Source organism: Anolis sagrei, chromosome 1 (assembly GCF_037176765.1).
Source record: "Anolis sagrei isolate rAnoSag1 chromosome 1, rAnoSag1.mat, whole genome shotgun sequence".
Lineage (NCBI taxonomy): Eukaryota > Metazoa > Chordata > Lepidosauria > Squamata > Dactyloidae > Anolis > Anolis sagrei.
The window spans coordinates 286338647-286363666 of NC_090021.1; the positions used below are offsets into that span (position 1 = coordinate 286338647).

General features: G+C 38.7%; 1 protein-coding gene across 6 annotated transcripts; it reads left to right on the forward strand.

Annotated features, from left to right (window-relative positions):
- The first annotated feature begins 1337 nt into the window (after positions 1 to 1337).
- Positions 1338 to 24274, forward strand: DNAL1 (dynein axonemal light chain 1). 6 transcript variants are annotated; one of them, XM_067462814.1, is made up of 9 exons: positions 1338 to 1497; positions 5942 to 6033; positions 7586 to 7624; positions 10402 to 10511; positions 12189 to 12244; positions 13134 to 13189; positions 13423 to 13549; positions 14627 to 14784; positions 16511 to 24274. In XM_067462814.1, the coding sequence occupies exons 2-9, from the start codon at positions 6031 to 6033 to the stop codon at positions 16589 to 16591; spliced, it is 630 nt and encodes a 209-aa protein (XP_067318915.1). In that variant the 5' UTR covers positions 1338 to 1497; positions 5942 to 6030; the 3' UTR covers positions 16592 to 24274. The 6 variants fall into 6 exon arrangements, with proteins under 6 accessions (XP_067318915.1, XP_060617087.1, XP_067318917.1 ...); XM_060761104.2 differs by having other exon boundaries at positions 1341 to 1497; positions 14627 to 14773; XM_067462816.1 differs by having other exon boundaries at positions 1342 to 1422.
- Positions 24275 to 25020: the final 746 nt, after the last annotated feature.

Consider the following 25020-nt stretch of genomic DNA (forward strand, 5'->3'; position numbering starts at 1 on the left):
CAACAACAACAAACCTATCTCATCAGCCAAAAGCAGGCCCAAACTTCCCATTGAAATACTAATAAGTTTATATTTGTTAAAATTGTGCTTCACGGTAATTATTGTATTGTTTTTAAGTGTTTTTTTGCACTACAAATAAGATATGTGCAGTGTGCATAGGAATTCATTCATGTTTTTTTCAAATTATAATCCAGCCCGCCAACAGTTTGAGGGACTGTGACCTGGCCCTCAGTTTAAAAAGTTTGAGGACCCCTGGTTTAGGGGTAGGGTAAGGTTTAGAATTTGGGTTAGCGTAAGGGTTTGGATAAGGGGTTAGGCTTAGGCTTACGGTATGGTTCAGGGTTAGGGTATCACCATTAAAGAACTTTTACATTCCTTCAATATTATCTGTCTCTGGCCTGGCTTACATTAGACAAGTCTTGCACAAACAGCACTCCCGAAGGGGCAATGTGGCATCTCCATAACACTCAGGGCTTCCGGACCCAGCTATCATACTATTGTCGAAAGCTTTCATGGCTGGAATCACTGGGATGTTGTAGGTTTTTTGGGGCTATATGGCCATATTCTAGAGGCATTCTCTCCTGACGTTTCACCTGCATCTATGGCAAGCATCCCCAGAGGTAGTGAGGTCATTACCTCTGAGGAGTTTTTTTGATCGTGTCAGGAGCAACTTGAGAAACTGCAAGTTGCTTCTGGTGTGAGAGAATTGGCCATCTGCAAGGACGTTGCCCAGGAGACACCTGGATGATTTGATGTTTTATCATCCTTGTGGGAGGCTTCTCTCATGTCCCCGCATGAGGAGCTGGAGCTGATAGAGGGAGCTCATCCACTCTCCCCGGATTCAAACCTGCAACCTGTCGGTCTTCAGTCCTGCCGGCACAGGGGTTTAACCCACTGCGCCACTGGGCACTCCTTACCTGTGAGGATGCTTGCCATAGATGCAGGTGAAACGTCAGGAGAGATTGCCTCTAGAACATGGCCATATAGCCCGAAAAAACCTACAACACCCCAATATTACAATACCCAATCATTTTTTCCCCAAGGGACACCCTTAGGGCGCTTCCACACAGTCATATATGCCTGAATATCAAGCCAGAAAATTCCACGATATCTGCTTTGAACTGGGTTATCTGAGTCCACACTGCTATATATTCCAGTTCAGAGCAGAAAATGTGGGATTTTATTCAGCTGTGTGGAAGGGGCCTTGGTCTTCAAGCAAGAGTAATACACCTGCCATCCTTGAGCTCCTCCAACGTAGGACTGCAACCTCTATCTGAAACCTAACCGGAAGTCAGGGTCGTACACGAAGACGGTCTCGCCCCCCCTCGTACCTCTATGGTACTTCCGGAAGAGAGGCCCCTCTGTTTCCAGGTGAGCCTCTATGGTGCAGCTGTGGATTCCGCTCGCCGACTTCCCCCTCAGGTGAGCATGCGCGCGGGCTGAGCGTGCCCTAGCAACAGAAAGCGGGAGGCGATAGCAACCAGGATGAGGCGAATGGTGAGTCCTCGGGAAGGCTGCGGGCAGGAAGGGAGCTCGGGAGGCGCTGGGCCGAGGGAGAGGAGCCGGAGGAGCCGCCGCGGGAGGGAAGAGGCCCTTTCGAGGCTCGGCTGGGATGGCTGCTAGGCCGAGGGCAGGAAGGGAACAGTGGGAAAGCGGGGAAGGAGGCAGCTGAGCCCACAAGGCAGGATTATAGCGGCCTGGCAGTGTTTCAGTGGGTCAAACCCTTGTGCCAGCAGGACTGAAGACCGGCAGGTCGCAGGTTCGAACCCGGGGAGAGTGTGGATGAGCTCCCTCTATCAGCTCCAGCTCCCCATGCGGGGACATGAGAGAAGCCCCCCACAAGGATGGTAAAAACATCAAAACATCCTGGCGTCCCCAGGGGAACGTCCTTGCAGACGGCCAATTCTCTCACACCATAGAATCATCGAATCCTAGAGTTGGAAGAGACCTCATGGGCCATCCACTCCAAGCCCTGCCAAGAAGCAGGAATATTGCATTCAAATCACCCCTGACAGATGGCCATCCAGCCTCTGTTTAAAAGCTTCCAAAGAAGGAGCCTCCACCATACTCCGGGGCAGAGAGTTCCACTGCTGAACGGCTCTCACAGTCAGGAAGTTCTTCCTCATGTTCAGATGGAATCTCCTTTCTTGTATTTTGAAGCCATTGTTCCATTGCGTCCTAGTCTCCAGGGAAGCAGAAGACAAGCTTGCTCCCTCCTCCCTGTGGCTTCCTCTCACATATTTATACATGGCTATCATATCTCCTCTCAGCCTTCTTTTCTTCAGGCTAAACATGCCCAGCTCCTTAAGCTGCTCCTCATAGGGCTTGTTTTCCAGACCCCTGATCATTTTAGTCGCCCTCCTCTGGACACATTCCAGCTTGTCAATATCTTTCTTGAATTGTGGTGCCCGAATTGGACACAATATTCCAGGTGTGGTCTAGCCAAGGTGAAATAGAGGGGTAGCATTACTTCCCTAGATCTAGACACTATGCTCCTATTGATGCAGGCCAAAATCCCATTAGCTTTTTTTGCCGCCACATCACATTGTTGGCTCATGCTTAACTTGTTGTCCACGAGGACTCTAAGATCTTTTTCACACATACTGCTCTCGAGCCAAGTGTCCCCCATTCTATATCTTTGCATTTTGTTTTTTCTGCCTAAGTGGAGTATCTTTTAGGCGGAAAAAACAAAATGCAAAAATTTGCAGAAGCGACTTGCAGGTTCCCAAGTAGCTTCTAACATGAAAAAAGTGCTTTAACTGCCTATTGAATCCTGTGACTCAGGATCTTAGCATTCTCCCTTGAGTTAGTGCTAGGGGGCATCTAGACCAGGCATGGGCAAACTTGGGCCCTCCCTCCAGGTGTTTTGGACTTCAACTCTTACCATGCCTAACAGCCTCAGGCCCCTTCCTTTTCCCCCTCAGCCTCTTAAGTTGAAGTCCAAAACATTCTGGGGAATTGATGTTGCTCCAATCCAACTTGCGTACTAATAAACAGCAGGGTTTCACCACTTGGTATCCTCTATTTAAGAATGACCAAGATTGTCAACAATATCTTCAAGACTTAACGTCTGTAATCCTTAGAAAATAATAATCATCATCATCATCATCATCTTTATTTATACCCTGCCACCATCTCTCTAACGGGGAGGCTGGTTGGCTTACATGAGGCCAAGACCAAAAGTTCATTACAATAAAATAAAAACCAGAGCACAAAACACACAACACAATAAAGTAAATAAAACATAAAAATACAGTAAACAATATAAAATAATACAATGAAAAATCATTCACAATCACAATAGCAATGAGCGGGCCATGTGTACAAGATAAAAATGCTAAAAACTCAGGGTGACATAGGAGTAGAGCAGATTATTTGTGAGGGAGAAACTCATAAAAACAGGGTCATAGAGACAGGCCTTCAGACAGGCAGGGGAAAGTGTATAATAGGTACAAACATCGAGGGGGAGCAACTAAAGGGGATGTATGGCTACTCTCCAAAAGCGCAACAGAAAAGCCAGGTTTTGAAATTCTTCTTGAAGGTTGCTAAGGTAGGGGCATGCCTAATCTCACTGGGCAGTGAGTTCCAGAGTCGGGGGGCCACAGAGGAGAAGGTTCTCTCCCTTGTTCCCACAAGACGAGCCTGTAATATCAGCAGAGGCAAAAGGAGAGCCTCCTCCGAAGAGCCCTCCCCTTTCAAGCAATGCCATCAGGCTGGTTAAAGGGAAGATATAGTGAGATCCCTTATGCCCAATGACTTTGTATTTGTGGGTCTGGGGAAAGAGAGGTTCAGATATACTATCTGTTACATTGCCCTTTGTATAATGACCCTTGAAATAATCTTCTGGGAGACCTTTTGAAAGAAAGGGCAGTATGGCAACAGTCAGTAGTTATTTGTGAGTTGTTAGCAGATCATTCCAAAAATATAACATTAAAATTTGCCACATATGCAGTCACAACCCAAAAAATCTGAGCTAAATTAGTAAAGTCCACAGCGGAGACTAGAAATGGAAATGGAGATAGTTTGGGATGATACAAATCAGACATTTGTTATTGATATCATGTCACTGCTACTGTAATTTTAAAGAGCCAGTATATGGAATAAGTTTTAATATTTATATTGGAAAGTGCTTATTGAACTTATTGTTTTGTACTTTTAAAGATTGTATATTATGTGATGTCATGACTTATGTCATGACTTATGGTATAATAAGCAATTCATTCATTCATGATGCTCCACTCCTGGAGTGGTTCAAGACAACAAGGGTGGTGGCAAAGAAAAATCTCTTCTCCTGCTTCCTTTCGTTGATTAAATTTGCTGCTGAGGCTTGAACAACATCATGTGTGTTGAAAGCCTCTAATTACAATACATAAGTATAAATGCAATGACATAAGTATAATCAAACCACATAAAAACCTCATTAATAAAATTATAAAAAATTGAAAATTATAAAATTCCTAAAACGCCATGGAACCTGCTGGCTGGCTATCTGTCATAACAACCATTCAAAGTGTGGGCCACTACTATCAATGATTCATCACATTGGCCATGGATTACTCAGGATCAAAGGCTTGTCTGATTTAGATTCAGCCAGAAGACCTGAATAGAGGGGGCAAATTAATTTATTTAGGGAGGGTATTACAGACCAAGGGAGCCACCACCGAGAAGGCCCTGTCTCTCTTCCCCACCGTGCTTGAGACAGTGATGGGACTGAAAGAAGGGCCTCCCCAGCAGATCTTAATTCCCACGCCAGTTCGAAGAAGGAGATATTTCCCCCTATGAAGCATCTTGGAGGTTGAGAACTCCTAGAAGGCCCTGCTCTCAGCCCTGTCTCTTTCACAGGTGCGGTTGGTAGAGATGAGGGACAGGGCCTTCTCAGTGATGGCCCCTTGGCTGTGGAACTCCCTAGTGAAATTAGATTAGCACCTGACTTTCAGGAAAAAAGCTAAAAACATGGATGTGGCACCAAGCTTTCAGGTAGTAATCTCTCAGTGCAGTATGTGAATGCGGAATGGTGCAGTGACAGTAGGGATAGCCTCAGACTTTGATATTAGATTATGTGGTTTTAATAACTGGTTTTAATGTCTGATATATCTTTAGCTGTTGATTTTAATGTATATGTACATTTGCTGGATATATGTTGGTGTGGCATCAAATTGTGCCTTATATCTTAGCAACTCCGAGTCCTCTTTAGGGTAAGAAGGGCGGGATATAAATATGGCAAATAATGAATGTAATTTTATACCACTTTAACTGCCATGTCTCAATTCTATGAAATCCTGGGATTTATAGTTTGACACTGCCACGTTTTGGCAGAGAATATTATAGGCCTTGTAAAACTACAACGCCCACAATTCCGTAACATTGAGCCATGGCAAGTAAAGTGGTGTCAAACTGCATTATTTCTACAACATAGATGCATCCTTAGTCTGCTCCAGTAAATTGTCTAATACTATAGAGCAGATTTGCAGGAGTCAGAGCAGATTGTGAGGGATTGAATTGTGAAGATTGCCCCCTCCTCTGTTTATCCAATGGAAAAACTCCAGTACAACAAAAACCTCCCACTGACATAAGGAATCTGTCTCTTTGCATGAGGTTTGTGTTGAATCCAACCCAGTGTGGAACAATAAGATAGCAGCAAGTAGAACATATTCCATGGTACACTGGCAAATCTGCATATTTTGCAGTAGAGCAATATGTATTTCTGATTCCATTTATTTAACAATGAGGTAAATTTGTGGTAACCCATAATATAATATGTTTCTGGTTGGACTGACTTGTCTCAGTTCTAGTATATAACATGAATTCTTGGATATAGGATTTTTTTTCTTGCAAGTTTTCCTTTTCTTGCCTTTTCATTGCAGGTGTACGATTGTGATATTGCCTCTGTGATGGCTGAAGTCTGATGCAATTTGAGTAATGGCAACTTTTTTCTACTTAGGGAAGATACTCATTTGAAGAGAGAACTTAATAGTTGCTGCAGCTTATCATCCGGAAGTGATCTGACTGCTAGAAGTCACCTTCAGTAGAATGGTAAATATTTGAAATATTTTCCTAAATTCACAATCAGCATTGGTGGATCTTGACTGAAATTATTATTTTCGTAATATTTCCATGTAACTTTATTTAATATGCATTAACATGATAAATCCAAGGATATGGTGCCTTTGTGGCTTTTACGTGCTCTCTTTATTTTGTACCCTTGGAAGTTTTTCATTTTACTGGAATACCTTCCGTTTGGCTCAGTATATTTTGAATAGTACAGCACAATGAACAGTATGAATCTGCCTTGAGTTGTAATTGTTTAGGTTTTAACCTAAAGCTGCATCCATAGCAAAGCTATAGAGCTCTTTCCATCTTAGATTTTATTACATCGATATTGTGGCAGAAATGTGTTTAGTGCAATGTTGATACTATCTCCAAATTCATTAGGAAACTAGACAGCTTAGTTTCTGTTCAGCAAAGTGTCTGATGGGATTATAAAGCTAATTTACATTGCAGTGTTTTGTTTTAATTCTGTCTTCATTTTCTTGTACTTACAGTAGATCTTCTCTGACTATATTTTGTGTCTCTAGACTGCACTGCTCTGTGGTTTGCAAAATATTTAATGGGAATGGGAGAAAAAGTAATTTTCAACTATTGATATTAAAGTTGTTTGCACAGAAAAATTACATTCATTCTTTCTGTTTGAGAAGGAAAATAACAAAGTCACCAGCCATATTAACTGGTATACAGTGTCTTCTAAATGTTTTGTAGAAACTGTCCATTGTTGAATTCAAGTTTTAATGTATGGTGAACAAGAATTAGAGTTGCAGAATGAGCGAGTTTTGTGTTAAAATGGAAAATTCATTTTCTTTTCCATAAAACTGTGAGAGGGGAAAGCATGAGAAACTCAAAGCTTTCAAAGAGTGACAGTGGTATAGATTTAACAATCAACCTCCCAGTCCTCCCAGTTTGTTATTGAGCAAACCAAACCAAAATGTAGTGGGGAGTCAAGTGATGCACCACCTCCTGCAGAGTTTGTAAAAGTTACTTTTTTGAATTATAATGTGGAGAATCTTCTAGCCAATTTAAGGATTACACTATGTCACATGATTTTTGTTCCTGTGTTATAAATGTCATTTCCTAATTGGTTCTATCATAAAACATGGTAAAAATTATTAAACTGCACAAAGGATAAAATGGCATATTTTCATTAATGAAAATTACAAACGAAGCAACTATAATGAAGGAAATAATAGTACTTCTCTCAGCCACAAAAACAAAGTTTCTGGAGGATAACAACTACTTTCAAAGTAAGTATTGCACAATTTAAATAGGAAATAAAACTTCCAAACCAGGAACAGAACATTTTTCAGATTATGTTACATAGTCTTGTATAAGTGAGGTGCTCAGGCCTAGACCTCATGGAAATGAAAGGACCTTTGCTCAGTGGATCCCCTGCCTCCTTTGAAAACAGTGTTTTTATCTTGTGGCAGGTAAATATTTTAAAATATAATTGATTAATTTATAGCTTAAAACCAGAAAGCTATTAAGTTGACTCTGAATTAATTGATTAAAATGTATCCATGTATTTGTCCATTAGGCTAAAGCAACAACTATTAAGGAAGCTCTAGCCAGATGGGTAAGTAGGTTGTGTATATGCATATGTGTGTGTGAGATAGTTAGATAGATATAAATGTGGATATTCTTTGTTAATTTTTACCATTGGTTCACAATAAACACATAACTGAAGCAAATCCATGTAATACAATGTCTTCACTACAGTTGCTTTGTTTGAGGTGTTGCTTCTTCTAATTTCAGTTAATATTCACATACAAGAATATGCTGAATTCTGTTCTATGCAGAGTGTAACAGACTCATTGTTTGAAGGATTAGAAACAGAAACCAAGGTGTCATGAGGAGCAATTGGGTTGGTTAAGAGAAAATTGCAAAAGTGAAATACCTGTTTGAACATATCTTCCTCTGTGAGCCAGCTAGAAGGTTAAGATCTTCTGGGGCGGCCCTGCTTTTGATCCCACCTTCTTCGCAGGTGCAGGTGGTGGGGATGAGAGACAGGGCCCTCTCAGTTGTGGCCCCTTGGCTATGGAACTCTCTCCTGAGTGAAATTAGATCAGCCCCCTCTCTCCTGACCTTTAGGAGAAGGCTAAAGATGTGGATGTGTGACCAAGCATTCAGTGAGTAATCTATCAGTGCAATAAGAAAATATGGAATAGTGTAATGACAGATTGGAATGGCTATGGGCTATAATATTGGACTGTGTGATTTTCAATAAATGGTTTTAGGGTTTTATATGTTTTAATAATTGTTTTAACATATATGTTTTTATTATGGATGTTTTTATGGCATCTAATCGCTGCCTATATATATATAAGCCACCTTGAGTCCCCTACTTGAGAAGGGTGGAGTATTAATATGGTAAATAAATAAATAGATAGAAGAAAATAATGGATTAATAGGAAAATATATATATCCAGCTTAGTATAGAAAATAAGCTTAGTTAAAAATTAGAGTAGAGGAGAAGTAGGAGATAAGAGTGAAATTTAGCCGGAGCAGAGAGATAGAAATTCTTAAAAGCAGAGATTAGAAGCTTGGCGTTGATGCAAAGTGCCCTTGTAAAGACCAATGTAATTAAGGAAAATATGTTTACTTCATGTTTACTTCAATCTACTGCCTAAGTGTTTGAAAGATCTTTTGCCAGCTGCCATGCCTTTTTCATATAATTAGCCTTTTAGACTAATTGTAAGGGAGCCATTTCTTTTCTCTGAGGAGAAAAAAGAGGACATTTACTGTGCTACACAAATGTACCCAAAACACAGCTCTCTTCTCAGAGATGGGTGAGCTAGAGATATGCTGATAATAAGTTCCAGTATCCTTGGAATTGATATTAATCAAATACATACCATATTTGTATCCGGCTGAAGCATTAGGAACTTCTGCTTTGAAAGATGTATGTTATGTAGTGACAGTATTAAGCTATTATTGTATTTGGTTTTTAAAAATAATAAATGGCTGGTAACTGAAAGTGGATGCCCAGAAGGAGAGTATGCTATACTCTGCCTTTTTTAGATACATGTTACAAGAGACTTGACAGTCTCTTGTAACATGCAATTGTTAAATAAATAGCCTTATTTCCATTTGTTGCTCTTATTTCCTTGATAAAAGTGCACGTTTAAATAGATGAATAGAAGAACAATGCTTAGAAAAGTTTGTCATCTGACTGCATATATGAAAAAAGTACTTGGAATATGAAAGTTCTGGTATCTTTTTTGTGGAACCAGTGGCTGTAGTTTCCCATTAAACCTTGTTTTAAACATTCGACTGTACTGTATATTCACAGTCCAGTCAAAGCCAAATGATATAATCACTGGCTATGTGACCAGGAAGCTTTTCAGTCCAATCTCTTTGCAAACTGATTGTTCAAGAGCTCTAACAAAGCCTAGATTGCTGTTAACCACAATGCCTGAAATAATCCAGTGGGTTAACTGCACCGGGATTGTGGCGCAGCTGGCTGAGTGTCAGCTGCATTAAGATCACTCTGACCAAAAGGTCATGAGTTCGAAGTCAGCCCGGGCTGGAGTGGGTGTCCAGCCATTGTGTAGCCCGTTGTCAACTTTTGCAACCCGAAAGACAGTTGCATCTGTCAAGTAGGAAAATAAGGTACCACCTTGTGTGGGAGGCTAAATTTAACTAATTTATGAGGCCATAAAGAAAAAAGACTCCGGGGAATGTGGAATGCGGAAGAACTTCATCGGTGTCGTTGATGGACGATGAAAAGCAGCAGCTCCCCTGGCGGCCAGAAAAAAGTTAAATAGCCTTGGTGTATTTGTGTGTTAAACGTTGTTTGTCAAACTGGCATTGAATGTTTGCCATATATGTGTTGACTGTAATCCGCCCTGAGTCCCCTGCGGGGTGAGAAGGGCGGAATATAAGAACTGTAAATAAATAAATAAAATAAATAAATAACAGTAATAATGAATTTACCCATATTATGGACCTTTTGTAATTTCAGATCACTGTATGGAAAGGCATGAAAGAAATAGGCTTCTTGAAGTGACTGTATTAAAATGTTTAGCATGTTTGAGGAGAGTCTGTGCTGTACTTTCTTCACCAGGAGCAAATTGGTAAAAGATTTTATGTGTTCTGGAAATGAGTGAGTTTTCCAAGGGCATTATAGTTATCTCGTCATAGATTATGTAAGCAAGTAGCAAACCAGGTTTTAAAAAACCATTAGTTCTCAATAAACATTACATATAGCCTATGTGCAAATTATTTTGCAACCAAGTGATAATGATAACAGTTATGTTTAATAAGTAGTATTATTTTTCATATACGCAATTGATTGTTTATATAATTGTAATTTTAAAAAAATATAATATTATCTTGCTTGCTGTTTTTTAGGAAGAAAAAAATGGCCAGAAGCCATCAGAGGCCAAGGAAGTGAAGCTTTATGCCCAGATTCCTCCTATAGAGAAGATGGATGCATCTCTTTCCACTCTTGTTAATTGCGAGTAGGTTCTGTACATTAGAGCACAGAGGAAGATCTACCTTCTGCTTTCTGTGCTACTGCTCCTGTCCTCTTTTTTATTTATTTATTTAATGTATTTGTATACCGCCTTTCTCAGCCTATCAGCGAATCAAGGTGGTTTATTTAGATTATTTAGATTTTTTGTGAACGTGGTTTTCTTTTTTTTAATCTTCAGTAATTCTAAGCAAGACTTTGTGTCTCTTTGTTCCACCACATTAATTTCTTCATAAACTCATTTCCACTGCATGAACTCCCAGTTTGCAAACACTTCCTTTTCAGTTACATAATTGCCCATGTTCACATAATTCAAACATCATTCCAAATCATAGTTATATTAATCAAAATGTGCTTTTAGCTTCCAAATGTACAGTTTGTAGCTGCTTGCTCGTTTTTATTTTCTTTTGCTTAGATTTCCAATCTGTCTGCTGAGTTCAACATTTGCTCAGTTCAGACATCACCTAAAATATACTTGGAATAAATTTTGTCCATATCTTACACAAATTCATTTTAAACATTCTTTCAGATTTTGCTTTGCTGGTCAAACAAGTCATATATTCTCATGTAGCCATCACAATTGAACCAGATATGGGCAAATTGTCACCTTCAGTTACATATTAAAAATTCTCTGCAAGGTCTTCAGACCTTTTGCAATAGTGATGCTTTGCTTTTTACAGTAATTAGTTGCAAGAGTATGGGAGAGGAAAAAAAGAAAATGTCAGAAAGTGAGTGACAACAGGAGACACTTATTTACTTAAGGCATGATCAGACTGAAAATCAGTTCCATAACAAGTAGTGATGGCTACTCAAAGGAAATCGGAGAGATTCACAGAGAATATGGCTGTTATCCTCTCTTAGCCAGAGTGGTGTTATGGTTTGAGTGTTGGATTAGGACACTAGGAGACTAGGGTTTGAATCCCTGTTCAGTCATGGAAATCCACTTGATGACTTTGGGTAAGTCACATTCTCTCAGCTTCTGAGGAAGGCAAGGAATGAACCCTATGTGAAGAAAGTCTGCCGAGAAACTTCCATAATAGGTTGTTCATAGAGTTGCCATGAGTTGCAAGGGACGGAAAGGCACTCAACAATAACAAAAGTCTATGTCTATTAATAACAAAAACTATATATAATATCTAGTGTCAGGAGTGGTATGCCTCTCAGTGCACGTTGCTGGGGGAATCACAAGCAGCAGTGTGACGTTGTTTCCCTGTCATTCTTCTGGGTTTCCTAATCACTTCTGGTTAGCTGCTGTAGGAACAGACAGTTTGGGTAGATGGGACTTTGGGCTGACCAACAAGACTCTTCCTCTCTTCTTGAAAGAGAGCCCTGTTCACTACTGGGGATATTTAAGCTGATATCTCTAAATGGCACATAGGTTATTGTTAAATTTCTTTTTAGTCTATTTTTTTCAATTCCAAAATTCATCTAATTCTGACAGTTTCAAATGTGTGAATATTATTGAGAATTTTTCTCTAAAGCAGTTATTTTGTGACTGGCTTTGGAAACTCATTGAAAATCTGAAAGCTTTTACATGAAAGGAATTAGATGTAAAGTTATGAGGAAGATGTGGCATGAGGAAATATTCATTATAAGAAGAACCTTATTGCTTCAGTAATATTTGTGTTTCTCTTAACATGTTTTTTCTTTTCTTTTTTATTTCAAGGAAGTTATCTTTATCTACAAACTGTATTGAAAAAATTGCCAACTTGAATGGTCTAAGTAAGTGATATATGAATAACAAGCTGCCTAGCTGTGTTCTTCTCTCTTTCCCTATGGTACCTGCTCTGAAACCATCCTGGCATCTCTGTAAGGCTAAGCCATAAGATCCACAGTAAGACCCATACTTGGGTTTAACCATTCATCCTCTTTTATCAGTTTCATATTCTGTCCAGTATGTAATAGGTATGTATAAGGTATCGGGTGATTCCTTATATTCTGCATCAAAAGGACTGAAAGATCACATTTTCCAAAATAGCTTATGAACAGACTCTATTTTTACATTTTTTTTACTTCTCCTATTTTTAACATAGCTAAATTAAGGATTGGGGAAACCGCTAAAATTACTGAATGAAAGCTTAAGCTGTCCCTGGTTTTGAGAGTGCTAGAAAATTATACAGGAAAAAACAAGTTTCTAAAGACCTAGTCACACTTTTCTGTCTGGCAGCCTGCTTGGAAATTGCTACTAATTCTGTGGGGCGAAAATCAACAGATATTCCTGTTACAGAAAAAGAGATCATGAGCGTTAGAAGTAACAGAGGTTCTAACATGGAATTACAAGGCATGTATTATAATATATTGATTTCCATTCATCAATTATGTAAACATCTATAGCTCTATTGCACCATGGAAATCTTTGGAAAGATACCTGATGGTTCATCTACAATGTAGAATTAATGCAGGTTCACACCATTTTAACTGTCATGGTTCATTTTGTTGGGACACTAGCAAAAAAAGGCTAAAGACCTTTTAAAACTATATCCTTTCCTTTTTATGGCACAGCTGGGCCAATCAATCACTCTTGGGTATTATTTATCAAACTTGTAAGCTTTCATATTGTTTAAAGGGTTACTAGTATAGAGAAATAAGACAACTATTGTTTCTGTTGCAGAAAACTTGCGAATTTTGTCATTGGGGAGAAACAACATAAAGAATCTAAATGGGCTGGTACGTAAGTAAGATGGCTACGGCTTACATTATTGTAGACCCAGTAAGAATAATATCTTTGCTAACAATATTCAAAAGTATAACTGTTGGCGTTTTCCAGTTTGCAACTTTGTGGGAAAGAAGTAAGAACTGTTGATGTATTCTATTTAATATTTTTATTTCGTAAGGATCCATCAACAATTAACACAACAGGACTTCAAAACATACTTATCTGAAACATTACTGTGTTTTAGGAAGCAGTTGGTGATACTTTAGAGGAACTTTGGATTTCCTACAACCAGATTGAGAAATTGAAAGGGCTCCATGTCATGAAAAAGCTGAAAATTCTCTACATGTCCAATAATCTGGTGAAAGACTGGGGTAAGGCAGAATCATTGTGAAACATCTTGGTAATGTTTAATGAAATTTTACCAAATAATTTAGGTTAAGTGAGGAATTGATTTCTGAAGTTACAAGAATTACATCGTTTGAAACATGTGTATTCAACCCTTTTAACATCGATGTCCCCAAAATGTCAGATGTACCTCAATTAACTAAATAGGTATTTTCCTGGGGACTACTTCTTCAACAGAAAATTTGATACCAGAGGCAGAAACAACATGGGCAAAATATGGATAAAGTCCTGTACAGTATAAAGTTGGATATTTTTCAGAAAACTGTTAATTAAAAACTAACATTATATGTATGCAAAATAAAACAACCATGTGAAATTTGCTTAGCACGGGTAACCAACACATTTTGAATCTTCTAGAAACAATTTGAATGTTTTTTTCCAAAGCGCATTGATTTTTTTTTCTCCACCTTTTCTTACAATTTCCATTGTGTTGGCCAACTTTTTTTAACGTTCTGAGAGTAGGCGGTGAAATAGGATTATTCCTGTACTGTTGAAATTCACACATGCTTGTTAAAGAATTCTGGAGGAAGTTGCTGTTTAACTTGCTTGCTGTAGCCAGGCACACATAGAAACTAGTTTTTGCCAGATGAGAATAAACATAAACATACATATTAAATGTATCCTTGTAAAGGATACATATTTCTATAAAATACATATTAAATACACAGGACAGTTATTAAAACACAGGACACGGATTTAAAATGCCACTTCGATCTCCCATTACCAAGCTGGATCTTGCAACACTCCTTTCTAAGGAAATTGACCACTACCTTCCTGAGCCAGCAAACTATCTACTAACAACATCTTTAAGCATTAACCTCTGATTTATTTTATTTATCTCACCTTTTTCTCATTTCAAGGTTCATTGATATGTAGTTATATGCAAAAAGGATGGCATTCTGTGTGTGCTTGATATTCCACAGAGAATATGCCCTTCTCAGGATCTGATTGTAGGATTTTAGTCTTCAAAAAGAATGATGATGCACTTCTGGTTTGGTTTTGTTTCAAATTCTTAACTTTCAATTCTGTCTCTCTGGTTGCAGCGGAGTTTGTGAGGCTGGCAGACTTACCCTTGTTGGAAGATCTGGTGTTTGTGGGTAATCCACTGGAAGAGAAATACTCAGCTGATTCACAGAGTGCCTGGGTTGAAGAAGCAACCAGGCGAGTGCCCAGGCTGAAGAAACTTGATGGTGAGAGCTGGGTAGAAGCCAGGTGGCATTTAACATTTCAGGCAATGCAAAGTGTTAATTTTTTTTCTGTAACAATTGGGGGCATATAAGAATCTTTGTGTGTCCAGACATGCAACATCCTTTTTTGAATAAACCTGGATCCCTACTTACATATTTCTTGTCTGGCAATGATGTCAACATCATGGACATCAATGGCTCCCAAAGTGACCCATTTAAGGTGGAATCAGGTGTCAAACAGGGATGAGTTATTGCCCCAACCTTATTCTCCATCGTCATCACTATGATACTTCATCTTGTTGATGGGAAGCTTCCCACCAGAGTGGAAATCATCTATTGGACAGATGGCAAGCTATTTAACCTCAGCAGACTGAAAGCCAAAACCAAGGTCACAACAACATCTATTATAGAACTCCAATATGCTGATTATAACGTAGTCTGTGCATTCAGAAGAAGACCTACAAGCCGCTATAAACATCTTTGCAGAAGCATATGGAAAGCTCGGCCACTCATTGAGCATCGAGAAAACCAAAGTGCTCTTCCAGCAGGCACCAGCCAATCCCTCTGCAATACCAGAAATACAGCTTGATGATGTAGTGTTAGAAAATGTTGACCACTTCTGTTACCTTGGCAGTCATGTTTCCACAAAAGTCAACATTGACACTGAAATACAACACCGCCTGAACTCTTTAAGGGCACATTTTTCTGAATGAAGCAGAGAGTGTTTGAGGACCGGGACATCCATAGGCAGACCAAGGTGCTTGTTTATAAAGCTATTGTCCTCCCAACCCCACATACATCCGCAAAATGTTGACTGACTACAGATGTCATACTCAACTCCTAGAACGATTCCATCAGTGTTGCCTCTGAAAAATCTGCAAATCTCTTGGGAAGACAGATGGACAAATGTCAGCGTGCTTGAAGAAGCGATGCTCTTATGCCATCAACTCCACTGGACTGTCCACATTGTCTGAATGCCAGAACACCGTCTCCCAAAGCAGTTACTATACTCCCAACTCAAGAACGGAAAACGGAATGTTGCTGGACAGGAAAATAAATTTAAAGATGGGTTTAAAGCTAATCTTTAAAACTGTGGCATAGAGACTGAGAACTGGGAAGCCCTGGCCCTTGAGCGCTCTAGCTGGAGGTCAGCTGTGACCGGCAGTGCTGTGGAATTTGAAGAGGCATGAATGGAGGGAGAAAGGGAGAAACATGCCAAGAGGAAGGTGTGTCAAACCAATTCTGATCAGAACCACCTTCCACCTGGAAACCCATGTCCCCACTGTGGAAGAATATGTGGGACGAGACTAGGGCTCTACAGTCACCTACGAATTCACCGTCAAGACCTTACCTTTGGAAGGCCATCATACTTGGACAACGAGGGATCACCTAAGTAAAAGTATGTCTTGTCTGGCATTGCTTGACAATATGTCTCTGGAAAAGATTCTCCCGTAGTAATGAAACAATTTGTAGTTAGCACTGTGGGAAAAGAGGAAGCTAATAATATCAGCTTAAATGAATATGTGTATCTTCCTTTACATCCTGAATTCTGACTCTCATTACGCTTTCAAACTGTTTCTTGTCTTCATGACTACCCTAAATGTCTGTGTTGCTGTAATGCTGCGTGATGTTTCACAAGTGTTTCAGTTAATCCGCTTATTTGTTAGTATGTTGTAATGGAATATGAGAATATTGGTATTATTAGTGATTTTAAAAAAAATCTCTCCCTTTTATTTCTAGGGATTCCAGTTATTAAGCAGGAGGAAGGCGAAGAAGGAGAAAACTAGCAGAACGTTTCTTTCTTTCCCCTTAAATTATTGATGTATCTCCAGCAATTATACACTAGGCGAAGCTTTTATATAAAAATGACTTTGAAGAAAAGCTTGGGCAACCTTTTAATTGACTCATTTCCATGTTCTCCTTCCTCTCCCAAAGAGTTACTTACCAAAATGAGGATGCCAATTATGAGAAGCATCTGTCCTTTTTTTATTTTTTACTTTTTTTATTTAATGTGCGATTTTATGAAAACGACTACTTGTGTTCCTACTTATTAGTATGTTTGCTTAGATTTTGTTTTAAAAGTAATTTGAAAAGTAGGGGTCAAGGAAACAATGTTTTAATATTAAGAGTCTTTTTATCAGGTACTTTTTTTTGTATCTCCGATGAAAAAAAACTGAAACTTGGTATGTTTAAATGTTTGTTGGGGTGTCTCTCATCCTTTTCTTCCCATCTGCTCTTCTAATTACAACCATGTAGCCCCTTGGTGGTGCAGCGGCTTAACCACAGAGCTGCTGAACTTGCAGACTGAAAGGTTTGAGGTTAGAATCCAAGGGGTGGGGTGAGCTCCTGCTGTTAGCCCCAGCTACTGCCAACCTAGCAGTTCGAAAACATGCAAATTTGAGTAGATCAATAGATACCACTTCTGCAGGAAGGTAACAGTGCTCCATGCAGTCATACTGGCCACATGACCTTGGAGGTGTCTACGGACAATGCCGGCTCTTTGGCTTAAAAATGGAGATGAGCACCACCCCCAGAGTTAGACATGACTACACTTAATATCAGGGGAGAACTTTCGAGTTCGTTTTTTCCAGTGAAGAAACAAAGCTGATGGCATTAATTAAAAGCAAAGCATGTCACTAGCTGAGAGCCCACAATGTATACTATTAAGCTGCATTGGGATCTTAAATGTTGACATGCAGCAAGCCTTTTTATATATAGGGCTAGATAAAAGAGTGAAGGCAATATATTTGTTGTAGACAACATACTTCTTTCCTAAACACTAGTTTGATTTGATGTGCTACTTGAGTTTTTCTTCACATACTTTAAGGAACAAGAGACTCTTGGGCCAAACAAAGGCTTATACTGTTGATGTGACTATTGCTGAATGGCAAAGTTCTTCATCATTCTGGAATTGGAGTAATCTAAGGAGGGTAGCAGCTGTCTAAAGAGGCATAAGAGAATAAGCGTCAGTTCCAGGGTTGATGAATGACAGCTGAAGACATTGCAGAAAGGGAAGAGAGGTAATGCTTTATCATTTCATTTCACTTAGAGGAAATCAGCCTGTTTTTCTCTCACCTTTCCCTGAATAGAGTTTTTCTTCTGTAATGCTAAACCTTTTAAAGACCTAAAAACAGAGAAGAGAGAAATGTGGCATTATTGTGTTGTCGAAGGCTTTCATGGCTGGAATCACCAAGTTGCTGTGAGTTTTCTGGGCTATATGCCCATGTTTCAGAAGCATTCACCCACATCTATGGCAGGCATCCTCAGAGGTTGTGAGGATTGTTGGAAACTAGGCAAGTGGGGTTTATATATCTGTGGAATGTCCAGGATGGAGGAAAGAACTCTTGTCCGCTTAAGGCAAGTGTGAAATGGGAAAAGGGAAGAGGGGATGAGGTAGATAACGCTTTAGTTGTATGATTTGTTTGCGTTGCATGCATAGAGCATTCCTTTGAATCCAAGGAATACCAGTAGGAGTGGCGAACTGACATAGGTCAATTCTGAATTGCTCTGCAGAACCGAAGAAAGTGCTTTAGTGCTTGCTTAGCAGCAGAACCAAGAGTAGTCTACTCAAGTCAAAAAGAAAAGGGTGTTGAAAGCCCTGATGGAAATCGATGTGGGAAACATTAGAGCTAGATTACATTGACAGAAGTCGGAAGACAAAGAACTTAAGATGGAAGTGACGTAAGTTTACTGGAGTTGTGACTGATGATCCCCCATAACTCCATAACAAAGCAGAGAACAAAAATTGGCCACCTTGATTAGCATTGAATGGCCTTCAGCTTCAAAACCTGGCTGCTTCTTGCCAGGGGTAATCCTTTGTTGGGAGGTGTTAGCTGCCCCCGATTGAGTCTTGTCTGGAATTCCCCTGCTTTTTAAGTGTCGCATCTTATTTACTGTCCTGATTTTAGAGTGTTTTAATACTAGTAGCCAGATTTTGTAACATTCAAAAAGCAGGGGAAATTCAGAAATAAAACTATCAGGGCCAGCTAACACCTCCCAACAAAGGATTACCCCAAGCAGTAACCAGCCAGGATTTGAAGCTGCAAGGCCATTCAGTGCTAATCAAGGTGGCCATTTACAACAGTCACACTTGCCTCAAGCAGACAAGAATTCTTCCTCCCACCTGGACATTCCACAGATATATAAACCTCACTTGCCTTGTTTCCAACAGACTCCTCAAACTCTGAGAATGCCTGCTGTAGATATGTCAGGAGATAATGCTTCTGGAACATGACCATACAGCCTGAAAAACTCACAGCAACCCTGTGGCATTATTGTTTGCCCAAGGCAAATATCTTCTTTGGGTTCTTTGCACTTAATTTGACTCCGACAATCAGGTTCGTTAGTAACGTGTGGTACAAAATCATCAAAATGAAGTGACTGAAGGTGCAATCCTATGTAGATTTTCTTCAGGGTGACTCCCTTTGACCTCAGTAGGACTTCTGAGTAGACAGGTGTTGGGTTGCACTGGCCCATGGAAATTGTCTGTTTTCCATGCACTCTGATCATGCTTTGGCTTTGTACACAATAGTTATCCTTACAGTGTAGCAGCTGCATAGCATCTGGTTACTCATATGATACTCTACCACACTATTCAAAATCAGTGCAATAGGCATTTGTCAGTCTCCTTTGTTGATTAGGTTACTTGCAAGTCCCCATTCCTTTAAGTCCAGAATTCCTTTATGATTTGGGGACTTGTTACTTTGAAAAACATTTCCCTCTTTTGTTTTCTTTATCTAAAATTTGTCGACTTCTATGAAGAAATTATTTTTTACTTTTATTATATTAATCTCCTTTAAAAGAATTGGGCAGTTTTACACTTCGGGGAAACCTAAGCATAATTTTAAGTCAATGGGGAAAAAATGAACTATGTTTGAAAGGCAAAAATAAATTTTAGAATTAACTTATTGTTCTTATACCACCAGCATGCACATGCCATTAATTGGTTTCTCCAAGGCATAAAGTATTTACTTCTATAACATATATTTATATTTCATGATAATTATTTCTACAAATCTTTATAAGTAAATTCCTTATTTTTAAAGAAAGATATAATAATAAATCAGTCTTAATGCCTGATGTTATTTTCCCAAGGGTAGATCTATTCTAATCTTTTGCCTGTGTGTCAATTAAGCCTCCAGCTCAGAATACACTTACTAGTAAGGCCATATGCAAGAGTGTTTGTGGTACGTACAAATTTGAGACTATCAGGCTAAAATTTTATAAAATAGAAAAATAGTCATTTCTTTATTTTCTCTTTGAAGTCACCAGCTAATATATGAAAAGGAAGGATAGTAAAATATATGCATCGATAATCTTTACAGTTATGGTCAAGACCGATAATTGAAATGATGTAAGTAGTGCAGAAAACATGGTAATCTGACTAACCAACTCTATTTAATTTTTTTAAAGTTCAGCTATAGAATTCTGAAGATATATTATGTATACACATACACACACACACACTATAATTTCAGAAGTATTGGTTAGATGTATTGCCACTTGTGCATAGACATACTTAGCAAATGAGATGAACGCTGTTTGGATAAAGTATGGTATCTCTATAGCAGGCATGGGCAAACTTTGGCCCTCCAGGTGTTTTGGACTTCAACTTCCACAATTCCTAACAGCCTCAGGGCTCTTCCTTTCTTCCCTCAGCCGCTTAAGCTGAGGTTTATTGTTTTATAATACTCTTTTGTTGAAGCCAATTGGGTCTCTAGTTCTGCTTGCATTGTGGAAATAGGACTGTTCAAAAGCTTGAATGGTCTTTTAACTTTAATCACAAAATAGTACCCTTTCTGGAAAATGATTGCATATGACTTTGTGAAGTGCTGTGAAGGATGTAACATAAGAGCAACACAGATGCATGGATTTGTCCTTTAATTAGCAAAGTGAGTTTATTTAAGTCTTGATGCTAAGCTTTCTCAATGTAACATTCTTAAACTCCAACTGACAGATGGTGTTTTTTGAAGATTAGCTTGTAAAGTGACAAATTACTTTTCAATCCAAATTCTTTTTGTTGCTTGAGCTGAATTGACAACTGTTCATAGAAAAGATGGCCATAGTGCCAGTTGCCTATATTTGGTTGTTAGTCCTGTTTTATTGGGAACTGTGGTGATGAAAGATGGCTAAAATAGAAACTCCAGATAGCTCATAATCTTCTGCATAATACTGAGAAACAAAACAAAATACACATTTCATTTGTCTTTCAGCATGAGGAGTTTTTTTTTTAAATATCCATTGGCCAGCCTTTTCACTCAGGTTGATAATGATAATATTTTTTAAATGTAAATTTAATTTTGGTAGAGAAATGTTGTGTGAAGATAGTGCTGAGGGCCCTTCAACAAACAACCTGTTGTTGCTGTTGCTGTTGCTGTTGTGCTGGGGGCCCTTCACCCAAACCTGCATTTCATTTGACTCGAGTTTCTCCCTAGTACTAATTATAATGCTTCTCCATATCCTGTATACTCTTCTTGATAGAAAAGAATGGACTTACATTTTAAATAATGTTGAATTGTACTTTGTGTTCTTCCTCACATAAACATTTTGAGAAAATTGTTGAAATATGAAAGATTTGTGTTGGGATTGATTTGTGTTAAGGAAAAGTTGTACAAAGTTAAAAAGATGACTGGTGAAAAGGTGCTGATGTGACGCAAGTTTAGCTTATAACAAAATAAGGCTTTGACAACTAAAATAAAAAGACATACAGGCTGTTCTGTGAGAGGAAGAGAAAAAAACTCCCAAGTAGTGGATTGAAGATTTCTTCAGAATACTAAATGCAGTGTAGATCACATTTTCTACAGGTACAAGGATATATTTAGTAGTTTATCATAACTATTGTGAAAAGATTGATAGTTGACTTCATCTATGCAAATACAGTAGAGTTTCGCATATCCAACCTTCGCTCATCCAACATTCTGTATTATTCAACGCAGTCTGCCTCCCACCCGGAGGCAGGGTGGGAGATGTCCAGGGTGGGAGAAAGAACCCGTCTGTTTTGATGCTAAATTCGTAAATACAGTAATTACTACATAACATTACTGTGTATTGAACTGCTTTTTCTGTGGATTTGATGTAAAACATGATATTTTGGTGCATAATTTGACATTTTAGGCTTTTCCTTAATCCCTCCTTATTATCCATCATTTTTGCTTATCCAACGTTCTGCCGGCCCGTTTAAGTTGGATAAGTGAGAATACTGAATGATAATTTTGCAGTTGGGGAGCACTCTATTTCAGCTGGCGTCAGAAAGGAAGGAAGGGAGCCTTAACAAGTGGAGTGTGAGTTGAATGATCCCCTTTCAAGATATGAATATAGTGAAAATTTCGGCTAAACCAATCAGGTGCAGTATTTTGAATTGTCAGGTACATTTTAGGAAAGCTATTACGAATATGCATAGAACTGGTAGATACCAGTATTTTTTCCTGTATATCTTGTAGGTGCTCCACACATCACAGGCAAAGAGATTCCCCCATTTCCACAGCATGTCATTTGTATCTTTTTTTCTTAATATATTGGAACTGGATATGAATGAATAGATAAATGGAACACATGGCTGGAAAGTGATTCTAACCCAATTGCATGCCTGTGTGTATTTCATTTTCAGTTTTACAGAAATAACATAAAACATGCTACAAAAACATGCTGTGGCAGTCAGCATGGCATGGGTCACTCTTTCTAATGACAAGATCCTCCCTTCCTAAAAGAATATCAAAAGTGCAATTCACAATCTTTATGAAGTCCTGTTAGAAAATCACAGCAAGGGATAGTAAAATGGTCATCTAACAGGTACAATTTGGGTGTTTAACGTCTTTTCTGATTAGCATCAGGTTGTTTTGGTATTGCTGCCCAATAAACTTCAAAAATTTTATTTTCCATGGTTGTGAAAACCTTTCCTTCAGAAAAAATGGTTGCAAAAAGTAATTCCATTTCTTTCCATGTTGGCTAGATATATGTACCATTTGAACAATCAGAAGTCTACTTGCCAAAATTAATGAAAAAGGGGGTCTTATTTAATTGCACTTTAAAATTATGCACTGGATGTTGGTGGAAAGTAAAGTGAATGGTTTGTGGTTGGTGTATGGTTACTCAGAGAAAAGGGATGCTCAACCAAGGAAGCAGTCGAAAGCAATTGCTCTAAGCTTGAGCTGCCTTGTTTTGCTAGATCCCTTAAGATTATTAAGCCTGTTGTCATAATTAGAAATGAATTTACGTGTCCTGAAAAGGTTCACTACAACTGTATTAAAATGTTAATAACACAACTGTGTTGAAACATTTCAACACAACTATGTGAATCTTGCTGACCCTATTGGAGCTGGGGTACCTTTATATTAATCGTATTTATTGGAAGTTTAAGAAATTCAAGCCATACTGATGGGAAACAGAGATGTGTTTGCTTGCTTTCTAGTCCATAGGGCTGCAGGTATCTACTGTACATAATAATTTATATTAAGTTGTCAAAAGGCATTTGAAATAGGCAGCTCTCATTTGTGGACCAATCCAGCTCCACTAAAAGATAAGACTTCTAAAACTCCCAAGGCGGAGTAGCAATTTTTAAGCACCTAGCATGGTGACAATATGTTTTAATACAGTATAATTTTGTAGCATGATCATAATTGTCAAACTTGTGAGGTTACTTAGATCTGTTTTTAAATGTAACTTTGTGAAACCTTGTTTAACATAGTAATAAATGTTTTATATAAAGAAAGACCTTGGCTGTCGTATGTCCTGCGTTACACTTAAGATCACGATGGAAGTACAAAAGAAAACAACATTCAAGAGTGTAGCTGTAACCCAGGCATGGGCAAACTTTGGCCCTCCAGGTGTTTTGGACTCTAAATCCCACAATTCCTAACAACCTACCAACTTTTAGGATTTGTGGGAATTAAAGAATGATGTTCCTGTGGTCATCAGAGGAGGCCCTGCTCTTGGTCCCACCCCCATCCCAAGCATGGCTGGGAACGAGAGAGAGGGCCTTCTCAATGGTTGCCCCCCACCTCTGGAACTCTCTCCCTAAAGAAATAATGTGGCCCCTTCCCTCCTCTCCTTTAAAAAACAACTGAAGACCTACTTTTACACACTAGCATATGGAGATGAGGAGGATTAGATCATTACCAGGCCTCTGGTTGAGAATTATTTTTATTTAGGCTTCCTTGGTCCAAACCAGCCCAACGACCACATAACCAACCCGCACTGTTTGGTGAACCCTTGCTGGCTGTTGTATACTCATGTGGGTGTTTTGTTTAGATTTATATTATTATATAATTTTATCTAATTACATGTAGTTTAATTTATTGATGTCAAGTTTAATTTACTGATGCTAGGTTTTTAATTTGATGTTAGGTTTTAATGCTACTTTTATATATGGGGTTTTCCTGGAATTTTATATCAGTATCATGTGTTTTATGTAAGCATTGGATGATTGCCATTGTTAGGTTGGAATCTGCCCTGAGTCCCCTTAGGGAGATAGGGTAGAATACAAATAAAGTTTTTATATTATTATTATTATTATTATTATTATTATTATTATTTATTTATTTATTTATTAATGTGGCACCATCATGGTTTTTTTGTGACTCCAGGTAAAGCTCTTCTTACGAGTTAGTTTCTGTAACATGTTTGGAGATTTAAAACAATATTTCTTGCAAACCATGCAATTTAAAAGCTAAAACCAGGAAATACAACAAACGTTCACTCAGGGCCACGATAAAGAAAGAACAGAGGCTACAAAATAAAATACACTTCTCTATTTGGTCCATAAAACACTGAAATGAAGATGGGAGCACATTTGGCGGGAGTATCTTTGGAGGGTGCGAGTCCCTGCACCATTCACTCTATAGAGTAACCTTAAGACTAGAGATAGATAAATTGCTGGTAGTTAGGGAAAACTTGCAAGTGAGTATAGCCAGATTTGTATAGTCGAAGGCTTTCATGGCTGGAAAAACTGGGTTGTTATAGGTTTTTTGGGCTGTATGGCCATGTTCTAGAAGCATTATCTCCTGATGTTTCTGGGAGGTGAATTGTTTTATTTGTCCCACCTTCTTACTATATCAAACCACGATTAAGTATTGGGATTTTGTGTTTACAGCTCAATTCTACACAGCAGCACAGTGTGTTAGTGAATCATCTATGGCTTTCTTTGTTGATTTAAAGCAGGGCCTCACAATCTTTGACAAGTAAACAATAAACACCTATACACAAAAGGTGCCTTTGGAATTGAAATTATGGGAAGACAGCATTTAATAGAAAGC